The sequence below is a fragment of the Molossus molossus genome, unplaced genomic scaffold (genome assembly GCF_014108415.1).
Source record: "Molossus molossus isolate mMolMol1 unplaced genomic scaffold, mMolMol1.p scaffold_m16_p_13, whole genome shotgun sequence".
Classification (NCBI taxonomy): Eukaryota; Metazoa; Chordata; class Mammalia; order Chiroptera; family Molossidae; genus Molossus; species Molossus molossus.
Genome location: NW_023425348.1, coordinates 93,820,545 through 93,839,190, shown reverse-complemented (window position 1 = coordinate 93,839,190; position 18,646 = coordinate 93,820,545). Strand labels below are relative to the sequence as shown.

Below are 18,646 nucleotides of genomic sequence, written 5' to 3'. Positions count from 1 at the left end.
CCGTCGAGAGGAGGTACCGGGCCTGCGGTCATCCAGGACACGTGTCCGAGTGGGGATGACCAGAATCCCACCGCGCGTGGCCGCTCGGGTGGTTCATGGGGCGGGGGACCCACAGGGAGATGACGGAGCGTCCATGCAGGCCCCCGGGCCGGCCACGGCGAGGGCCCGGGCCGCTGGCATCGGGGGATTCGCCACGCCCGCAGTAGGAAGGCCCCCGCCCGGCCACGGCCCGATGGGTAGGCGGAATCAGCACGCCGGACTGAGTTATTTGGGCCAGAATTTGGAATGCCACACGTAGCAAACAGTTAATGATCAACTGTTCGCCCCTATCCAACAACCCAGAGCTAATAGGGCTATAAAGTGTGTCAAATATCTGCCTAAACCAGACCAGACATGACAGCCAGGGAGTGGACGCTTCTTGGTTCCCCCTCTCGACAACCTTGTTCTAGAAGGGCAAGCCCGTGGGAAAATGTTCGCTCGGCAAGCCGTGTATCCGGAAAGGCTTCCCACGCACCGGCGCGCACTCCCCCGGGGGCCGAGACCCTCTCTGCTCGAGGCCACCGTGCCGGGACACGGACTCTTTCCCAGGTGGCATATTTGTGGAGAGCCTGGAGTTTTTTCAGCAGAGCGTGTCCTTCTGCCCCTTGAAGGAAAACGGAAGGGTCCTCTCGGCCCGCGGCCATCCGGCCCCGACCCCTGGGAAAGTGCTTTTCCACCAGAGCTGCTGACTTTGGCCAATTTATATGCTAATTCCAGAAATGATTCTTCCTACATGAAATAAAAGCTGAGGAATGTTCCAAAGGTCCGAACAGATTGTACCATTAACAGACAGGGGGCGCCGGGAGCGTGTGGAGTCATCTGCAGCGCACACTCCCCTCCGTGCGGGCCGCGTGCTCCTTCAGCTGACGGCCAAAGTAACACGGCTTCGGCGTCCAAAGCCTCCCGTGCCCACCTCGACCTTGAGGTCCCCTTTCAAGCAACCTTTTGAGAAAGCAAAGACTGCAAAACAAAACTGAGCCTGCACCCTGAGTAACCGACCGACTCCAGTATGTTAGCATCGTCCTGCACCCCTGCTGCTGAGCCTCCTCACAACCCCCACACGCACGCACACGCACACGCACACACACGCACGCACACGCACACACCACTGCTTTCTCCTCGCACCTCGCCAAGACCGGCTTCATAGGCTTTGCACATTCTGTTCCCCGTCAAGACCACTTCTCCAGTCTCTTGACCAGGTAACCCCAACTCATCTCAGCTTAGAGAAGCCCACCCTGACCGCCAGACGAGGCACGACCCCGGCTGTCCCAGTGGGCACTATACCTTCCTTCCTGGAGCTCCTCACACTTCTAGCGAGGTTATTATCTGCATAGTAATTTCTTCAATGTCTGTAGCCACCATTCGATGGTGGGAGCAGGGACCGTGTCTACCCTGTATCCCCAATGTCTGGAAGAACACTTGCTATAGAATGCAGTGAGGGAGGGAGGGAAGGAGGGACATTTGGGTGGATGGATGAATGGATGGACAGATGGGCATTTGGATGGATAAAGGGATGGATGGATTGATGGATGGATGGACATTTAGATGGATGGAGGGATGAATGGACATTTGGATGGATAAAGGGATGGATGGTTGGACGGATGGAAGGAAGGAAGGAAGGAAGGAAGGAAGGAAGGAAGGAAGGAAGGAAGGAAGGAAGGAAGGGTGGATGGACATTTGAATAGAGAGAGAGAAGAAGGAAGGGAGAGAGGGAAAATGGGAATCTGAATGGATAGATGGGTAGTACCGGTCATCCTCCAAAAACACAACTGTCTTGACAGAATAATGTACATTTCTTGCCTTTTTCTTCCTAGAGCTGAGCAAGGATCTCAGCTGAGTAGGCCCCCAAGAGGCAGTGTCTCCCACTCCTGGCCCTGGAGGCAGAGTCCTGCCAGGGACGCTCTTGTCCCTGTGCGTTTCATGGCCGGGTGCTACTCACTTGATCCCCCCTAGAATGCCTGCACCTCCATTTCCCACATCGGAGCCCCACTTGCAGCTCAACGCCCTCTTGCCTGGGAACCCTAACCTCTTTGCCCATCTAGGATGTTCACACCTTTCACTCCCTTAACTGAACGTCTGCGAAGACCTTTTTCTCCAAATAAGGTCACAGGCACAGGTAGTTGGGATGTGGACATGTGTTGGGGGCCACGACCAAAGTCCTGGGCAAAGCCCTGGTGGGGAAGTGACTGGTGTGACCTCCCACAGCGCTGGGGAGTGGGGGCCATGGTGCGAGCTGAGGGGGAGGACACGGAGTTGTACAAAGCAGCATTCAGGCAGGGTCTGCACCTGCCACCTCGCACAGACCCCTCGCCTAGCAGTGCCCAGCACACTGCCGGCACAGATGCCCGGACAGGGAAACCTGACCGTCCCAGCACGGCCCTCCCCCAGTGAGCTCGCGGAGTGGGAGCCGAGGGCCTCTCCCAGCCGGCGGCCTGGGCTGCTCCCAGCACGAGGGGTCCGGCACGTAGGTCTCGCCAGGCCTTTCTGCCGTCAAGTCCTCCAGCTCCAAGAACGTGCGCAACTCGCCCACCTGGAAATGGCTCGCTGGACGCCCTACCCACCTGCTCATCAGCTCAGAGGGGGCAGCACCTTCCCTGGGCAGCAGCCCCACCTCCACCTCCTGTACTTCCCACCCAGCCACACACACACTCACACCCACACACACACCCACACACACGCATCCACACACACCCCCATCCACACACATCCACACACACGCATACACACACACACACCCATCCACACATCCACACACACACACATCCACACACACACCCCCATACACACACACCCCCACACCACACATCCACACACATTCATACACACACACGCATACACACACACCCCCTCATACCACAACACATCCACACACACCCATACACACACACCCCCATCCACACACATCCACACACCCCCATCCACACGCATACACACACACACCCCCATCCACACACATCCACACACACGCATCCACACACACCCCCATCCACACACATCCACACACACGCATACACACACACACCCCCATCCACACACATCCACACACACACATCCACACACATGCATACACTCACACCCATACACACTCACACACACATCCACACACACGCATACACACACACGCATACACACACACCCCATCCACACACACGCATACACACACACACCCCCATCCACACACACGCATCCACACACACCCCACATCCACACACATCCACACACACACATACACACACACACCCATCCACACATCCACACACATCCACACACATCCACACACACACACGCATACACACACACCCCCATCCACACACATCCACACACACACGCATACACACACACACCCCCATCCACACACATCCACACACACACACACGCATACACACACACACACCCATCCACACACATCCACACACACACGCATACACACACACACACCCATCCACACACATCCACACACACACGCATCCACACACATCCACACACATTCATACACACACACACCCCCATCCACACACATCCACACACACACATCCACACACATGCATACACTCACACCCATACACACTCACACACACATCCACACACACGCATACACACACACCCCATCCACCCCCATCCACACACACACCCCCATCCACACACATCCACACACATCCACACACATGCATACACTCACACCCATACACTCACACACACATACACTCACACACATACACACGCATCCACACACACTCATACACACGCATACACTCACACCCATACACACTCACACACATACACTCACACCCATACACACACACACACTCATACACACGCATACACTCACACCCATACACACACTCATACATACACATCCACTCACACCCATACACACATTCATGCACACTCACACCCATACACACACATGCACACACACTCATACACACTCACACATCCACACACACTCATACACACACTCACACACATCCACGCACTCACACCCATTCACACACATTCATACTCACGCACTCACACCCATACACACTGGTACACACACTCATATACACATACACACACACACATTCATATACTCACATACTCACACCCATACACACACTCACATGCTTGCGTGCACACTCATACACACTCACACCCATACACACGTTCACACATTCATGCACACTCTCACACTCATACACACATGCACACACACGCTCATGCACAATCATACGCTCATGCACAATCATACACTCATACACACACACATACAGTCATACACTCATACACACACCCTTACACACTCATACACTCACATATTCATACACAGCCACATATACACACACACTCACACTTTCTCACACACCCAGACCCCCTTCTTCCTCTCCTTGGACACGCCCTTTGCAATCATCCATGCTCAAAATCCTTTCTCCCTCCCAGAGGCTGTGGTCCCCGAAAACCCCAGCACTGCTATTTGCTGTCCCTGCCTTTCTGTGGCTGGGCCCCCACGGAGCCAGAGCCGGGCCACCCTGCAGGCCAGGAGCTGTGGCCTCTGCATTGCCCGAGAGCTGGACACAGAGAGAGGGAGACGGCCCGGTGGGGCTGGGCAGCTCCATGGCGCAGAGAATCGCCCAGGGGCACCTTCCCACAGAGTCTCCCTGGGCAGCAGGCCTGGGAGGCAGAGCCCACGGCCTCGGGGGCCGGGCAGTGTGCTTCGCCTCTGGGATCCGGACGAACTGGAAATGCAGGAGTCCGCCCTGGGTGTGCGACAGCCGCTTCAAAGAGCTGGGAGCGGGCTGGGCGGCCAGTTCCCGTGGCCGCAGCCTAGCCCGGCACAGTCCCTCGTGCCCCCGACCCGCCAGGTCCCAGCCCAGACCCTCACGCAGACAGGGTCCGACCACCGGCCGGGGGGCGGGAGCTCCCGACAGCCAGGCCCGGCCTCTCCTGCGTCGGATATTCATCACGCGGATCCTGATAGTGATCGATGGCGGCGACTTGGCACGCGGCCTGGCGGGCCTCCAGGCCCACCTCCAGCCACAGGAAAGACGAGGATGGCAAAAGCAATCCTTGGCAGGAGACCGCACATTGTCCCTCGGCTGTGGGAAAGTGCTTGGTGTGCAAACATTTCCTTAAAATGAGCTTACAAGGAAACACGATGGCCTCATTAAAGAGCAGCAGCCCGGAGGAACGGGGCAAAAATAACTGGGCCCATCCGCTTCCCAGACTCCGAGGCCGGATAGTGGCCCAGCGAGCGCGCGGGTGGGGGCGGGGCACGGCGGTTGGTGTGGGCTCACCATTTGCACACGCTCGGGGTGGGTGAGGGTGGGAGCCCGAGCCCCTCCCTCCCCAAGTGCGCCGAAGCTCATGAGAGCCCGTTGGCAGAGCTGGGAGTGGGACTCGGGCAGGGGGCCTCCGGGGCCACCACGCAGGAATGCTGGGACCTGGCTCACTCTCCGAACCTGCCATATGGCCCTGCGTCCTGGGACCCAGGCTGGTAGCCAAGCCAAAGCCTGGGGCCGAGTCCTCAGCCCTCCAGGCCCTGCATAAAGCCATTTGTCAAAGGTGTTTCCCAAAGGCTCCCTCCAAGGGGCTGCCCTTGGAGAAGCTGGCTTGGGCTGCGGCCAGGCAGAGACATCTGGGGGCTGTTGGCAAAAGTGCCAACCATCCTGAGATCAAAAGTCCTCTCCTGGTTGTCTCTGCTCCTCTGTGCCAGGTGAGCCAGCCGAGGGGCAGCAGGGAGGGGGCGCGGGCAGGGCTGTCCCACCCCGACGACGGCATGGGGGTGGGGGCTGACCGCAGGCGTGCCGGCTGATTCATGAAACCCCGTCACCAGCGCCCCGCGGTGGGGCCTTCAGACAGGAGCTTCCCGGGACAGGGCGTGGGCCGGGATCATCCGCAGTTTGACAGAGAGGCCGAGCGGACCACCAGAGGGACGGGGCGGGCGCAGCTGACAGGGCATCGGCCTCTGGAAGGGAAGACAGCCAACGCGGGCACAAGGGAGTCCCATGAAGCTGACAAAAAGTCACTCCCCTCCACAGGCCCGGCTTCTGGAATGGGCAGAGCTGGGCGCACACACACACTCTCTTTGTGGGGACACGGGCCTTGGGGACCAGGCTGTCCCGCTGCCCAGGGTGTCTTCTCACTGCAGACACACCTGTGGGCGTGGGCGTGGGCGCTCCGTGGCCCAGGTCTGAGCAGCCAGCAGCCAAGAAGACTCTGGGAAGTCGCTCATTCCGGAGCCCTCCATCTTCCGGCTCCACCCTCGTCCGCTCCTGAGGATACTCCTGGTCTCACACTAACTGGCCTCTGTCCCCTCCATTTGCTCCAGAGACTCAGACCCCCTCACAGACGCACACACTGAAGCCCCAGTGCGCTAGACGACGCACCCACAGCCAAACAGCTCCCACGCGGCAAAGCGAGAAACGGACCCCAAGTGAGACGCCCAAGTCCATCCTGCCTGCTCGCCGGCTCCTGCCGCCTCTCCACGCGGCCCTTCCTCCCCCACGTCTAGCACGTGGCCCTGGAGGCCTGCTGCCCACTTACGGACACGCACAAGAACATCTCTTCCGGGGTGGATTCGGGTCCACCGAGAACCTCAGGGTGGGAGCTTCTTTGGATATAAGGGTCTTTTCGGATGTCACTGAGACTGGGTTCGGGTGGGCCCTCCTCCCGTGACAAGTGCCCTGATGAGATGCACACAGGAAAGGCGGCCACGTGACCATGGAGGCAGAGACTGCAGGGCTGGGGCCACAGCCCAGGATGTAGGGAGGCCCAGAGGCTGGAGGAGGCAGGCAGGACCCTCCCCCGGGGCTGTCGGAGGGAATGTGGCCCTGGGACACCGTCATCTCAGACTCTGGTTCCCACCTGGGAGGAAGAACCCCCGTTGTTCCGAGCCCCAGTCTGCGGTGCTGTCGCAGCAGCCCCAGGAAGCTAGCGTGACACCCCAGCCCGGTGCTTTGCAGGGAGGGGCCATGCTGGTCAGCTCCCACTACCACGGGCCCTTCCTGTTCCTGCCACGTTACTGGTCAATTGGGATGTGGATGAATTTTATTCGGGGGGGGGGTTCCAGAACTGTCCGCCCAGGAGCATAGGCCCCAGAGCCCAGGGGTGGCCACTCTGGGCACGCCCCCTGGTGGCATTCAGCTGTGCCCAGGCTTCCTGCCGGAGCCCTTCCCTCTCCCCCACTGTCCCCAGGCAGCCCCTCCCTTGGCCACTGTCCCCGCGGCCGGCCAGAGCAGAGATCCCAACCCGCATACCTCCGGACCCGAGGCCGTGTGGTCACTGCCTCCCAGCTGTGCACAAAGCTGTGCACCAATGGAAGGCAGAGCCCTCCGGCCCGAGTCCCCCAGACACATTCTTTGCGTCTCAGAAAACGCCGAAGACATCTGATCGGAGGGAGACTGTTCCCCAGGGAGGGGCTCTCTGCCCTGGCCTCCCTTCCACGAGCCCAACACCCAGGGATTTCTCCGTGGGACCCAGAATGCCAGGCCTGCCCCTGCCTGCTGACCACCACTCCCCCAGGCCAGCACACACGCCACCTCAGACCCCTCTGCCAGTCCCAAGGCCCCCTTGCTCTGAGCTGAGACACCGTCCCTGTCCTCACTGGGGTGACTCCTAGCCTGGACAGTCCCCCAGCGCGGTGCAGCTCCTCTGGTCCAGCAGAGGGTCCAACACTTTGGCTTCTGAAAGCAGCCAGCCCAGACCTGCACGGGGTGGGGGAGTCAGTGCTGCTGGGGAGGGGCTTCCAGAATGTTCCGAGCCTCAGCCCTCTCCTCTGAGAGACGGGATGAGAACGCATGGGGTGTGCAGGCACACACACACAGAGAGCTGAAGCCAGGGTCCCTCTGGTGCTGGCCCAGCACCCAGAGGTTTATTTGGCCATTTTTCCAACAATGTGGGTTTAGGGGTCCCCGGGTCAGAGAGGGCCGTCACCACCCCGCACACCAGGTGGCCCCGCTGCACACTGTCACACTGCCCCCCACCAACGGGCCAGCTGCCCTCCACCCCACAGCCTACAAGTCAGCCAATGTTTACTGTGGGCGCCGTACGGGTCCCTGCCCCACAGGTCCCCCGTGTCCTTCGGAGCGGGTGAAGCAGTGACGGGTGGGCACCAGTGGACATCGCAAAGGCTGCGTGGGCCAGAGGGTCCCCGGCGCCGGCCGTGGGTCCAGGAAGGTGCAGGAGGCAGGGGAGAAAGCCCAGGCTGGGAAACTGCCGCTGGGGCTCTGCTGCCCTCTGCTGGCCAGCCCAGGTACTGCGTGTGCGCCAGGCAGTGGCTCTGCAGGCGTGTCCTACGTGCCCTGTCTCTGGAGCCCAGGGCCTCTGTTGAAGGGCCCTCACCTGTATGCAAATCACCCCTGGGGCCCCCAGCCCACTGACAGCAGGAGCAGCAAGAACCTGCATTTCCTGCCACTGAAGCCAGCTGTGCGGGTGACCGGTGAAGGAACAAGGTGCCCGCCTCGGGCCCACAGGACCACCTCGCCAGTGGGGCCAGCGCAGGCCCCAAAGCCCACCCTCAGGCGCTGCGTCTGCGCAGTGCGGCTTCCTGGGGCACACCTCCTCTGGGTGGGGGCGAGGGGCCCAGAAGGTGCCACCCCACTCCGGAGAGGGCCAGCGTGGCAGGGAGAGAAGCTACCTGCGCCCCAGCAGTGCCCATCAGGTGCCAGGGCAGGACCGCGGCACACAGGGGCTTGTGGGGACACAGACTCCTCCCTGCCCCGTGTCCAGACTCGGGGACAGCAGCCCCGTTGGACGCCCGGCAATGCACGAGGTGCTCTAACTTGCCTCGACCCCGTGCGGCCCGAGACCCCATGAGGTCACTTCCATCCCTTCTATGCCCCAAGCTCAGGCCAGCGGAGAGAAGGGCCCAGTCACAGGGCCAATTCCCACGGAGCAGGACCCCTGCAGGGCGCTCCAGGACTGAACCCCGTGTCTGAAGCGGGAACACGGCACCGGGGCGGACATCAGCTTCCCGGCAACATCCTCCCAGACACCCACCCACCTCCTTTTCCAGACAAGGTCACGGCGGGGACTCGGGGTGCCCTGAGCCACCTTGGATAGTGGCTAAGGTGGGAGCCGGTCGCCAGGAGCCTGCCCGCGCCCTGAGGCGCACCTCTTCAGACCTGCCACCTGCCGTGGTGACAGAGGGGACTGTGATGGCCCCGCGTGCGGGGCAGGGCATCCGCAGGGTCCCGGTAACGCTGCAGCATTCCCTCCGCAACGCTCCTCTCGGGCCCACGGAACCCACGCTGACATGCAGTCGGATGGAACCGGACAGAAAGGCTGGGCCGGGAGGGGCCAGGCCATGACCAGCTGTGTGGCCTGGAGGAAGTTACCCAGCCTCTCTGGGCCTCAGTTTCTCCATCTGCTAGTGGCTTCTGTAGGACTAGACAAGTCAACATCCTACGGAGAGCAAGCATTCAAAACCGTGGCTTTTATTGTCAGTAATGATCACGGACACGGCATCTCCTGCACGGCCCTGAAGATGCTTTCACACCCTTCACCTCTGGAGCCCGACAATGAGCCTTCACGACAGGCAGACTGCAAAGTCGAGGCTGGGGAGCCGTGTCCCAGCCCCGCCTAGCAGGTCCCCACCAGGAAGTCCAGCAGCCTCGCCACTAAGCAGCCCCCTGCCTCCAGCAGAAACCTTTCCCCTTTTCCCACAGGCTGCCGGGAAGCTCCAGGCTTCCTTGGGGACCTAGGGCATCGGTGCGTCTCTTCCTCCCGTCCTGGCCCAGCCTCTCCCGGCCCAGCACTCTACCTGTGCCCGGCACAGCGGTCCCCACATCCTCGAGCGCCCGAGTCTGACGGAACACACCCTTCTAGACAACCAAGCCCCGCCAGGCTGGGGCAGAGGGAAGGGAAACCCCCACCACCGCACAGGCCGAGTCGAGGGGAGGAGCAGAGAGAACACGGGATTGCGGGGCTGGGGGAGGCGGCCGGACTCCCTTGTGCCCTGGTCGGTGCCTTCTCCGCCCACCCCCACAGACGCCGGCCACTGCATGCAGCAGAGAACGGCCCCTCACTACGGGTTCTGGTGGCTCCCGCCCGCCCCCCAAGTCTGTGAGAGGAGCCAAGGGCCAGGGAGGTGGGTGAGGCAGGCCTGGTTCACCTGCCGACAGGTGTTGCCAGGGCCCAGAAGTGGATTAGCCAACTGCTGTGGGTGGCAGGCGGCAGCGGGCACCCAGCCCCGCAGGTGTGGGCCCCCGCCCCGGTGTGGCTCCCATTGTTACCCTGAGAACGGCTCGGCCCGATGTGACCAGGGGGTGGGGCGCACTGGCCACTTTGATGTGCGGGGAGCCTGGACCCACGCCCCTTCTGTCGTTTCTAAGAGCGTCGGGGTGCCCGTCTCCACTCCCCTTTCTCAGGCAGAGCTGTTCCAACCTTCTCAGAGGAACCGACGATTATCTCCGGGGCAGGAAACCGAACCCTGGCCGTGCGGTGAAACACAAGCCCCTGGGCTGTGCGAGGGCCACATGAAACACCCACTGCTCGCCGGGGCTGCGCTGCGGCTCCCGACAGATTGGGCCCGGTCCTGGCCCCCATGTGGGAGGGAGCCCAGGAGCGGGCTCGGTGGCCCTGCCCCCCACGAGGACACGGGGCCTGCGGCCGGCAGAAACCCTCCTGCAGACATTCACAGTGGGGCCCTGGCCCGGGCCAGCCAGCCCCTCGCCTCTGTGCCTCTGCCAGTGCCCAGCCCTCGTCCACTCCACGCCCCCAGTGTGCCACTGCACCCGCCCCCAGCAGTGCACAGGATTCTCCACGTACATGCCTGACCCCACGCCCCTGCCGGCTGTCACCCCCTCACACCCCTTTGCAGGAATCCCTTGGGGGAGCTGCCAAACTCCTTGTCTTCAATTCCTCCCTCTTGTAGTTTAATATTTTTTAGTTTATAAATTCCTCTCCTTTTTAGTTTAATATTTGGCATTACAGAGGGATGTGCGGGACATACACCTGAATCGGAAGTTCTGAACACGGTGACCATGAGCCCCGCACAGCCAGGAGGGAGAAGGCTGCCCAGAGGTGGCACCGTGTCAACCATGGGCCCCTCTCACTGTCCGTCTCCCCAAGCGGGGGCCACTCTGCGGGATGGCAGGCCCACATGCCCTCGTGCTGTGAGCAGCCGCGCTGCCAATGTACACGCCTTACGGTGGGCTCTCTAACTTTGGTTTTGTTTTACGTGAATACTACTTTGCTGTAGGGAATCTCCTGGAACTTTCTCTGTTCACTCGACACTGTGTTTCTGAGATTCCTTCATGCAGCTCTTCGAGGCTGGAGTGCATCCATGTTCAGCGCTGTGTAATATTCCACTACACGAGTAAATCTCAACCGATGTGTGCACTCGGTTGGGGGCGTTAGGTTGCACCTGGCTCTCTGCCAGTGCTCGCACTGCCCTCTGAACCTCTACCGCCTGGCGCACGTGGGCAGGGCTGCCCCTCAGAGTGTGCCCACAGAGGAAGGTTGCCACGTCCAATCCCCATAAATACTGTCGGACTATTCCCCCAGAGCTGTGTCCATTTCATCACCCTCCGAGGACACGTAAAGGCTTCAGACTCCAGTGGGCAGACTGAACGAGTCAGAAACGTATTCACCTGGACCCGGGGAGACGCTGTCACATGGGCCTCGCTGCCTGTGGCCACTCACCAGTGACAGTGCTTGTGTCCCGTTACGACGGGACCTGCTGGCTTCTCAGAGAAAAGCCCGTTCAAGCCGACTTCTTTCGATTGGTTTGTCTTTTTCTGGCTGATTTGTAGGAGCGCTTTACACGGTCCAGATGTAGGTCCTTGCTCAGTTAGGCCTGTTATTTTCCCAGGCTATGGCCCACCTGTGGACTGTGTCTTTTAAAGAAAGTTCTTAATTTAAGTGTGTCGAGTTTATCAACATTTTCTTTTCTAAGTAAAGGCCACAGGGCTCCTCCTGCCTCTGCTCCCCTGGGTCCCAGCCTGGTGTCCTTACCTCTGCACTGTGCCGGGCGACTCCACTGACCGTCCCTGAGGCCCGGCCGGGGCGCAGAGGGGTGGCCAGAGCCACGGCAGCCATGGAAAACCACAGGGGACTCCGCGGCTAAGGACAGCACCCTCTCTCTGGGTGGCCCTGAGCACCCGGAGCACTGCAGACAGGGCCACCCCAGCGGCCCGACCCCTCACCAGAAGCCACGCCCCAGCTCCGCTCAGCCACAGCTCTCATTGCAACAAAGGCTCGAAGGCGGACACGGTTTGTTCGTTCTGACAGAGAGCTCCCAAGCGTCTGCTCGCTGCCCGTCAGGGCGGGGCCGGTCTCTCCGAGCCGCCTGCCTGGGCCCTGCAGGTCGTCCAGGTATCAGCCTCAGGACAGTAAACATGACAGAGGCTTCTCTGCGCACGAGACGTGAAACGGGCAGGGTGGACCCACGGTGCCGGCGCTGGTGCCCGCACAGGTGCCACCCGGAGCGCTCGCAGAACCAGCCAGGCGCTCAGGCAGGGCACACACAGACCAGCGGCCTCGGCTGGCCTGGGGAAGCAGCGAGCCATCCCCGGGGCTCACGGAGCCCCGCTCTGCTTGCACGAACAATGAGGTCAGCGGAACCTGATCCCGCCGACGGCGGCCCTGGGACCTGGGCGTGGGAACAGTGCGCATGACGCAGGGTCCCGGGGGACTCGTCCTCGCCCAAGACAGCAGGCCCTGTGGGCTTCTCACCTGCTTCTCCATAACATCCTGCCCAAAGGCGGCCTGCAGACGGGGCAGGTCTGGGAGGGTCCTCACAACCCCAACGGCCCCCCAAGCCTGAGGGATGGCAGGTAAGTGCCTGAGACTTCACGTGAACTCAGGGCCAGAAAGTACAAAGTGCACGGACACAAACCACGTCACTGGTACAGGAAACCCCACACCGGGCTTGTGGCATCTTAGAACCTACTCGTTTCGTGGAACTTCCCTTTCACCCCATATCCCAGACAGGGAAGACTGAGGCCTCTTCCGGGGGGGTCAGCACCTGCGCCCGGGCCCCTGCAGTGCCCACGGCAGACTCACTGACCCGTCTCGCACAACAGAGGCTTCGAGGCACGTGGCCAACCACTGAGCTGGCAGTTCAGAGGGAACCGCGTGAGCCGGGTCTGTGGCGGGGAAGGGCCGACGTGGCCGGCCACACGTGGCTCACTCGCCCCTGCACCCGCCCCTCTGCCACACCCTGAGGACACACAGCAGGGCCACCCCTGGCTTATCCATGGCTTTGCGATTGAGAGCAAGGCACCCCGCCCCGCGCAGCCCGCCTGCCCCGCGCAGCCCGCCCCACACAGCCCGCCAGCACAGCCCGCCCTCCCCACGCAGCCCGCCCCACGCAGCCCGCCCCACGCAGCCCGCCCGCGCAGCCCGCCCCACACAGCCCGCCAGCGCAGCCCGCCCAGCGCAGGAACCGCTGCAGGGCCCCGACAGCCCTCCTGGCGCCCCGCCCAGAGAAGAGGGAAGAGCCGCGTCGGCGAAGAAACAGCCTCACGCTTTGCGAGCCGTGTGGACACTGCGTTCTGGCCCGAAAGGAAACACACCGTCACAGCCGTACAAGAGACAGTCCAGACTCACTTCATGGGAAGCCACCAGGACCCGACGGGATGGCCGGGACGGCTGCCGGCGGCCTGTGCGGCCCGGGGGCCTCTGGTCCCTGAAGGCCGCCAGCAGCAAAGGCACCTCGGAAATCGCGGGCGCCCAGGGGCCGCTGCTCCTCGCTTTGCAGGCCGTCTCGAGGGTCCCTGCGGAGTCACCCGCTCTCCGCACTCGGACAGGAAGAGCGGCGCTCACAGGCAGTGCGTGGACGCTGCCGAAGCCCGGCCGCTGAGGCTGCAGACTAGTGCCCGGGGCTCCGCGCGGCCGCGCACACTCGGTCCTGTCCCGCTGCAGGTGGGCGGGGCAGCTCTGTCCAAGGCCCAGTCTCTCCTTCGGGCCGCAGCCGCCTCTGCCCGTGGTCTGCGTCGGTCCCCAGGCCGCATCGCATCCGCCGCCCCCGCCAGGACGGCGCACCTGGACGTCACCTGCACCACTGCAGGTGGGGATGATGCCTCAGCTTCTCCATCAGCTCCTCTTCCGTCGGCTCCTCCAGGACCTCCCTGTGGAATCGGGGGGAGGTGTAGAGGCCCTGGGGCGCAGAGGGAAGGCCCTGGGCCCTCCCCGGAGAGCAGGCGAGCGAGCAGAGCGTGGGGCAAGCCTCGCCCCATGAGAGGCAGGAGAACCCGAGACACGTGCCCAGGGAGTGTGGCAGGGACAGGGGCCAGGACTCAGACATGTCTTCCGGGTGTTTGTGTGTTCTCAAAGCCCGTGGGCTGCTGGCACTGGACAGACAACAGCTGCGACAAGGCAGCCGGCGCCCACAGGGAGACCGGCACTGGGCTGGGCCGTCTCTGGGACGAGGTCACCTTCTGCACCAGGAGAGGACAAGTGTCCACGGAGAGCACGGGGTGGGCTCCTCGGGCCCCGTCCACACCCACCCGCAGGAGCCCCTGGAGACTGACAGCCTGCCGGTGCCTCCTTAGACACGCTCAACTGCAGAGCGGGACCGTCAGGGCTGGGCAGCAGCCGCTGCAGGAGCAGGGACCCCGGCCCTGGACCCCGAGCCCAGCACGGCACCCAGGGTGTGTGGGGATTCCACTGTCCCCAGACACCTGCCCGCCCCCCGTCTCTCCTCCCGCCCCCTCGCCGGGCGGGGCAGAAGGCCCTGCCATCCACACCTGAACAAGAGGTCCACAGTGCTCGTGTCATGGGTGCTCTCCAGGTCCCCGGAGAGGGACGGCAGGTTGCCGCGCCGGTCCCACTTGTGCAGGAAGTTCTGGAAGCGGGGGAGGTGCAGGGAGGCCAGTGGGTGTCGGCCTTGCATGAAGCCGTCTCCCCCACCCTGCCTGGTGTCCACCGCAGGGAGGTGGAAAGCTCATCCCGACGCCTGGGTCCAGGGCCAGCAAGGCCACCAGCTCCGGCAGAAGCCACATGCCCGAGCCTCCGCTAGCCCTCCAACCTCCTCCAGCCCTGGCCCTGGGCCTGAGGACACCCACAGGTCAAATGTCAGGGGTGCTCCCAGGCCCTCCCAGCAGGAGAGCCGTGCTGAGCCCCAGGGATGGACAGAGCCTGAGCTCAGGCCACCGGAACCCAGCAATGAATTTCCCCTCCAGGTCCAGGCGGGCGGGCAGGGGTCGCTGTACCTCCAGAATCAGAGCCAGAAACAGGTTGACCCACAGGACAGAGGACACCAGCCACCACAGCACAAAATAGACCTTGGACCACCTGCAGAGGACAGGAGGGAGCTCGCCCAGGGCCCCGCGGGCACAGCGAGGTGGTCACGGAGCGCGCGTCCCTCGCCCCGCGCCTGTGGCTGCCCGCACTGCCTCCTGCCGCGTGGTCCCGTGAGGATGTCCCCAGTTTAGGAATGACAAAACCGAAGGCCAGAAACAGTCAGCAAGTTGCCCAGCGCAGCAGGGGAGCAGAAGAGGTGGCGCCGGGGCTGTTCTAAGCTCCAGGCTAAACTTCTCCGCTCAGCTCCCCAGACTCAGCCCGGGCACCCAAGGAGCCCCCATCATAGGGTTCCCAAGACCTCTGCTCCCCCCCACCCCAGCGACACCAGGGGGTGTGTCCCGAGTCGTGGGCAAGGGCGCAGGACAGGCACCCACTGGGGCGGAAGGGGAGGAGCCAGCACCGCTCACTCACGGGCCCGCGTAGCGCTGATAGGCGTCCAGGAACACCTGCCAGTTGTTCACCACCATCACGTTCCACAGCGTGACCAGGGCAGCCTGCGGGCAGCGGGCACGGTCCAGGGGGTGTGGGAGGCAGGGAGGCCGGGGGGTCCCGGGGGGCAGGGCGAGGGGCTCACCGCAAAGTCGTCGAAGTTGTTGGCCCAGTACTCCAGCTGCTCGTAGCTCCCGCAGGGCGCCGAGCCGTTGTCAGGGGCCAGGCTGGGGACAGAGCAGCCGGCTCGGGACGGGCCGGACACGCACACCAGGCGCGCCCTGCACCGCCCCAGCCCTGCCCAGCACGGGACCCTCTCTGGCCCCCGAGAAACAGGCCCTCGGAGGGTCCGTGAGGGCAGCAGCTAGAAGAGCTGCGGACAGGGGAACCGCACTCCCGGACAGTGGCCAGCAGGGGGCACCCTCCGCCAGCACGTGGCCTGGCATCCAGGGCCAGCGAGATGTTCAGCACAGACTCTAGGCCGGGGGTTAGGAGGGCGGAGGGGAGGGCGGGGGAGGGGAAGCAGGGAAAGAGAAGGAACAGGAGGCCCTCCTGGGGAGCTGACCCACACGGATGCGGCCCCCCGTGCTCCTTCGGCACCTGCAGGCCCCACCTCACCTGCCATTTCCAGGCACCTTGATGACCCCCTGGAACAGGGTGATGCCAACAATGGCAAAGATGTAGTACACCACCTGCGGGGGCAGGGCCGCGGGTCAGCACCGCCTGCGGACGGACCACGGAGCCAGCCCGGCCACGGCCCCCAACCATGGGTGCTGCTGGCCCCCAGGAACACTGGGGCTCTACTGCCAGGCACCCCTCCTGACCACCAACCTGCCCCAGAGGCACAGAACAGCAGCGCAAGGGAGGAGAGAGGAGCCACTGCAGGGGGAGCCCCGCCGATAAACCGGGGTCTGGGGGGCCGTGGAAGCCAAAGCTGCCTGCCTCCCCCAGGAAGGTGCGGCAGGGCAGCCAGGAAGGTGCGGCGGGGCGGCCAGGAAGGTGCGGCGGGGCGGCATGAGGGCTCCAAGGACAACGGGGCAAGAAGCCGGTCCCAGGGAAGGGGGAAGGCCAGGCCTCTCCAGGAGGAAGTCCCACCATGCTCCCCACATCCACCAGGGGGCGTCCACGCGGCAGCCTCCCAGAGGGGCTGCTGCAGGAGGGAGGGTGGGAGGAGGGGCGCACACCCTGGTAACCCAGCCCCCTTCTGCGCCTCAGTTTCTTCCAGGGCGTGAACAGGGGTCCGGGGAGGAGGGAGATTCTGTCTCTAGCCTCCTGTGACAAGCCCAGAGCGCTGGGCTCCCCTCCCAGGTGGCCCCTCCCATGGTGTCGTTCAAATAGAGGACAGAACGGCCACCAGCGGCAGCACCTATGCAGCAGGGCCTCTACCTCGTCACTGTCACCGAGCCTCTGGTCACCGGGCCTGGGCCTGGAGCAGCTCCAGAGCCCAGTCTGCACAGAGCCCCTGACCAGGCTGGGCCGTGGGCAGAGCCCACAGAACCGCAGGGGAAGGCTGGCCTTGGGGTGGGGGGTGGGGATCACCTTTCCTGAGTTCCTGAAATCCCCCCGAGAAAGGAGCTGACCCAAACCTCCTCTGGGGTCCCTGAGGCCCAGCTCCCAGAGCGCCCCCGACCGTGCAGGCAGCCGGACTCACCACCAGGATCCCGCCGAACGCCCGCATGTTCTTGACCAGGCCCAGGATGGTGCTGGCCACCACTGCCATCAGCTGAGGGCAGAGAGCACGGCCGTCCCTTCTGGGCTCACCCGGCGCCAGCCCGCACACCTGCACGCACCCCACACACCTGCACACACCCCACAGCCACCCTACACTCACGCTTATACACACCCACCTCCAGACACCTCGCCCACCCAGCCTTGGTGGGCCTGGGTTCCCAGTCCCTGTGGGGAGGCCCAGCGGAGAACGCACTGGCCTCCAGCCTGCGGCCGGGTCAGCTCCTCTGGTCTGGAGGCTCCCAGGTCAGCCCCCTGTGGCCGAGTCTGCGAAAGGGGCCTGAGACGCAGCCAGGAACCCATCTACAAGGCTGCCCACCACCACATTAACCTGAGCCATCTCCCCACACGATACATTAGAGCATCATACACGGGATGCTAGCAGGTAGAAACCAGTGTGTGTGCACATGTGTGTGCACGAGTGTACACGACTGTATGCAGTTTGCGGTGTGTGCATAGTTGTGTGTGTGGTACACATGAGTGTGGTTGCAGTGTGTGTGTGGTCATCTTATGGCTACGTGCACGTGCACTGCTGAGTGTGAGTATATGCAATTTTGATGCCGTGTGTGTGATGTGTTATGTGTGTGTAATTACATGTGTGTGGTTGTGTGTGATGTCATGTGTGATTGCTTATGTATAATTATGTGAGTTGTCATGTGTGCATATGTGTGACTTGTATGCTTACGTGTGTTCAGTGCACATGTATGATCACACGTGTGTGCGTGTGACATGCACAGAGGCTTCAGGGCAGCAGCCCACCTGCACCCAGGACCTGAGCTGCCCTCAGGAGGGTGCTCCTGCTGGGTCACAGGCACCCAGAGGGGACGCACGGCAGCCTAGTAGGGAGCACAGGTGTGTTTGAGGAAGGACCTGGACACCAGAAAGGGGCCTGGTGTCCTCGATGTCTTGGCTCTAAGGGTTCCTAGGAACGCAGATGGGGCAGGAAACTGGGCCGGGTCCCTCAGGGTGACCCAACTCCTGGTGGGTACACGAAGGGCAATCGAGGCTCAAACGGCCACGAGACATCCACCCTATACTCGGGCGCATGCTCAGTCCTACCTCCGCCCTTGTTACCAGGAGCACGAAGGAGCCCATGCCCAAGGCCCCTCAGGACACTCGGGGTCACATGGTCCCAAGGGCACCACCCTGCCGCTCACACATGCCAGGGCCCCAAGGCACTCGAAGCTCCCTCTGCCACTGGCCAAGGGCCTCACCCAGTCCCACC

General features: G+C 62.8%; 1 protein-coding gene across 3 annotated transcripts in view; it reads right to left on the bottom strand.

Annotated features, from left to right (window-relative positions):
• Window positions 1–13,943: 13,943 nt before the first annotated feature.
• The window catches only part of TPCN2 (two pore segment channel 2), a 29,268-nt gene continuing 24,565 nt past the window's right edge, over window positions 13,944–18,646 (bottom strand). For 2 of the 3 annotated variants that reach the window (XM_036260107.1, XM_036260108.1), the window contains exons 19-25: window positions 17,345–17,416; window positions 16,312–16,385; window positions 15,839–15,920; window positions 15,676–15,758; window positions 15,174–15,255; window positions 14,709–14,806; window positions 13,944–14,090 (exon numbers count right to left, since the gene is read on the bottom strand). In XM_036260107.1, coding sequence (XP_036116000.1) covers window positions 14,012–14,090; window positions 14,709–14,806; window positions 15,174–15,255; window positions 15,676–15,758; window positions 15,839–15,920; window positions 16,312–16,385; window positions 17,345–17,416 — 570 coding nt within the window. In that variant the 3' untranslated portion in view covers window positions 13,944–14,011. The remainder of the gene's footprint in view (window positions 14,091–14,708; window positions 14,807–15,173; window positions 15,256–15,675; window positions 15,759–15,838; window positions 15,921–16,311; window positions 16,386–17,344; window positions 17,417–18,646) is intronic. The other variant, XM_036260110.1, reaches the window with a different exon arrangement.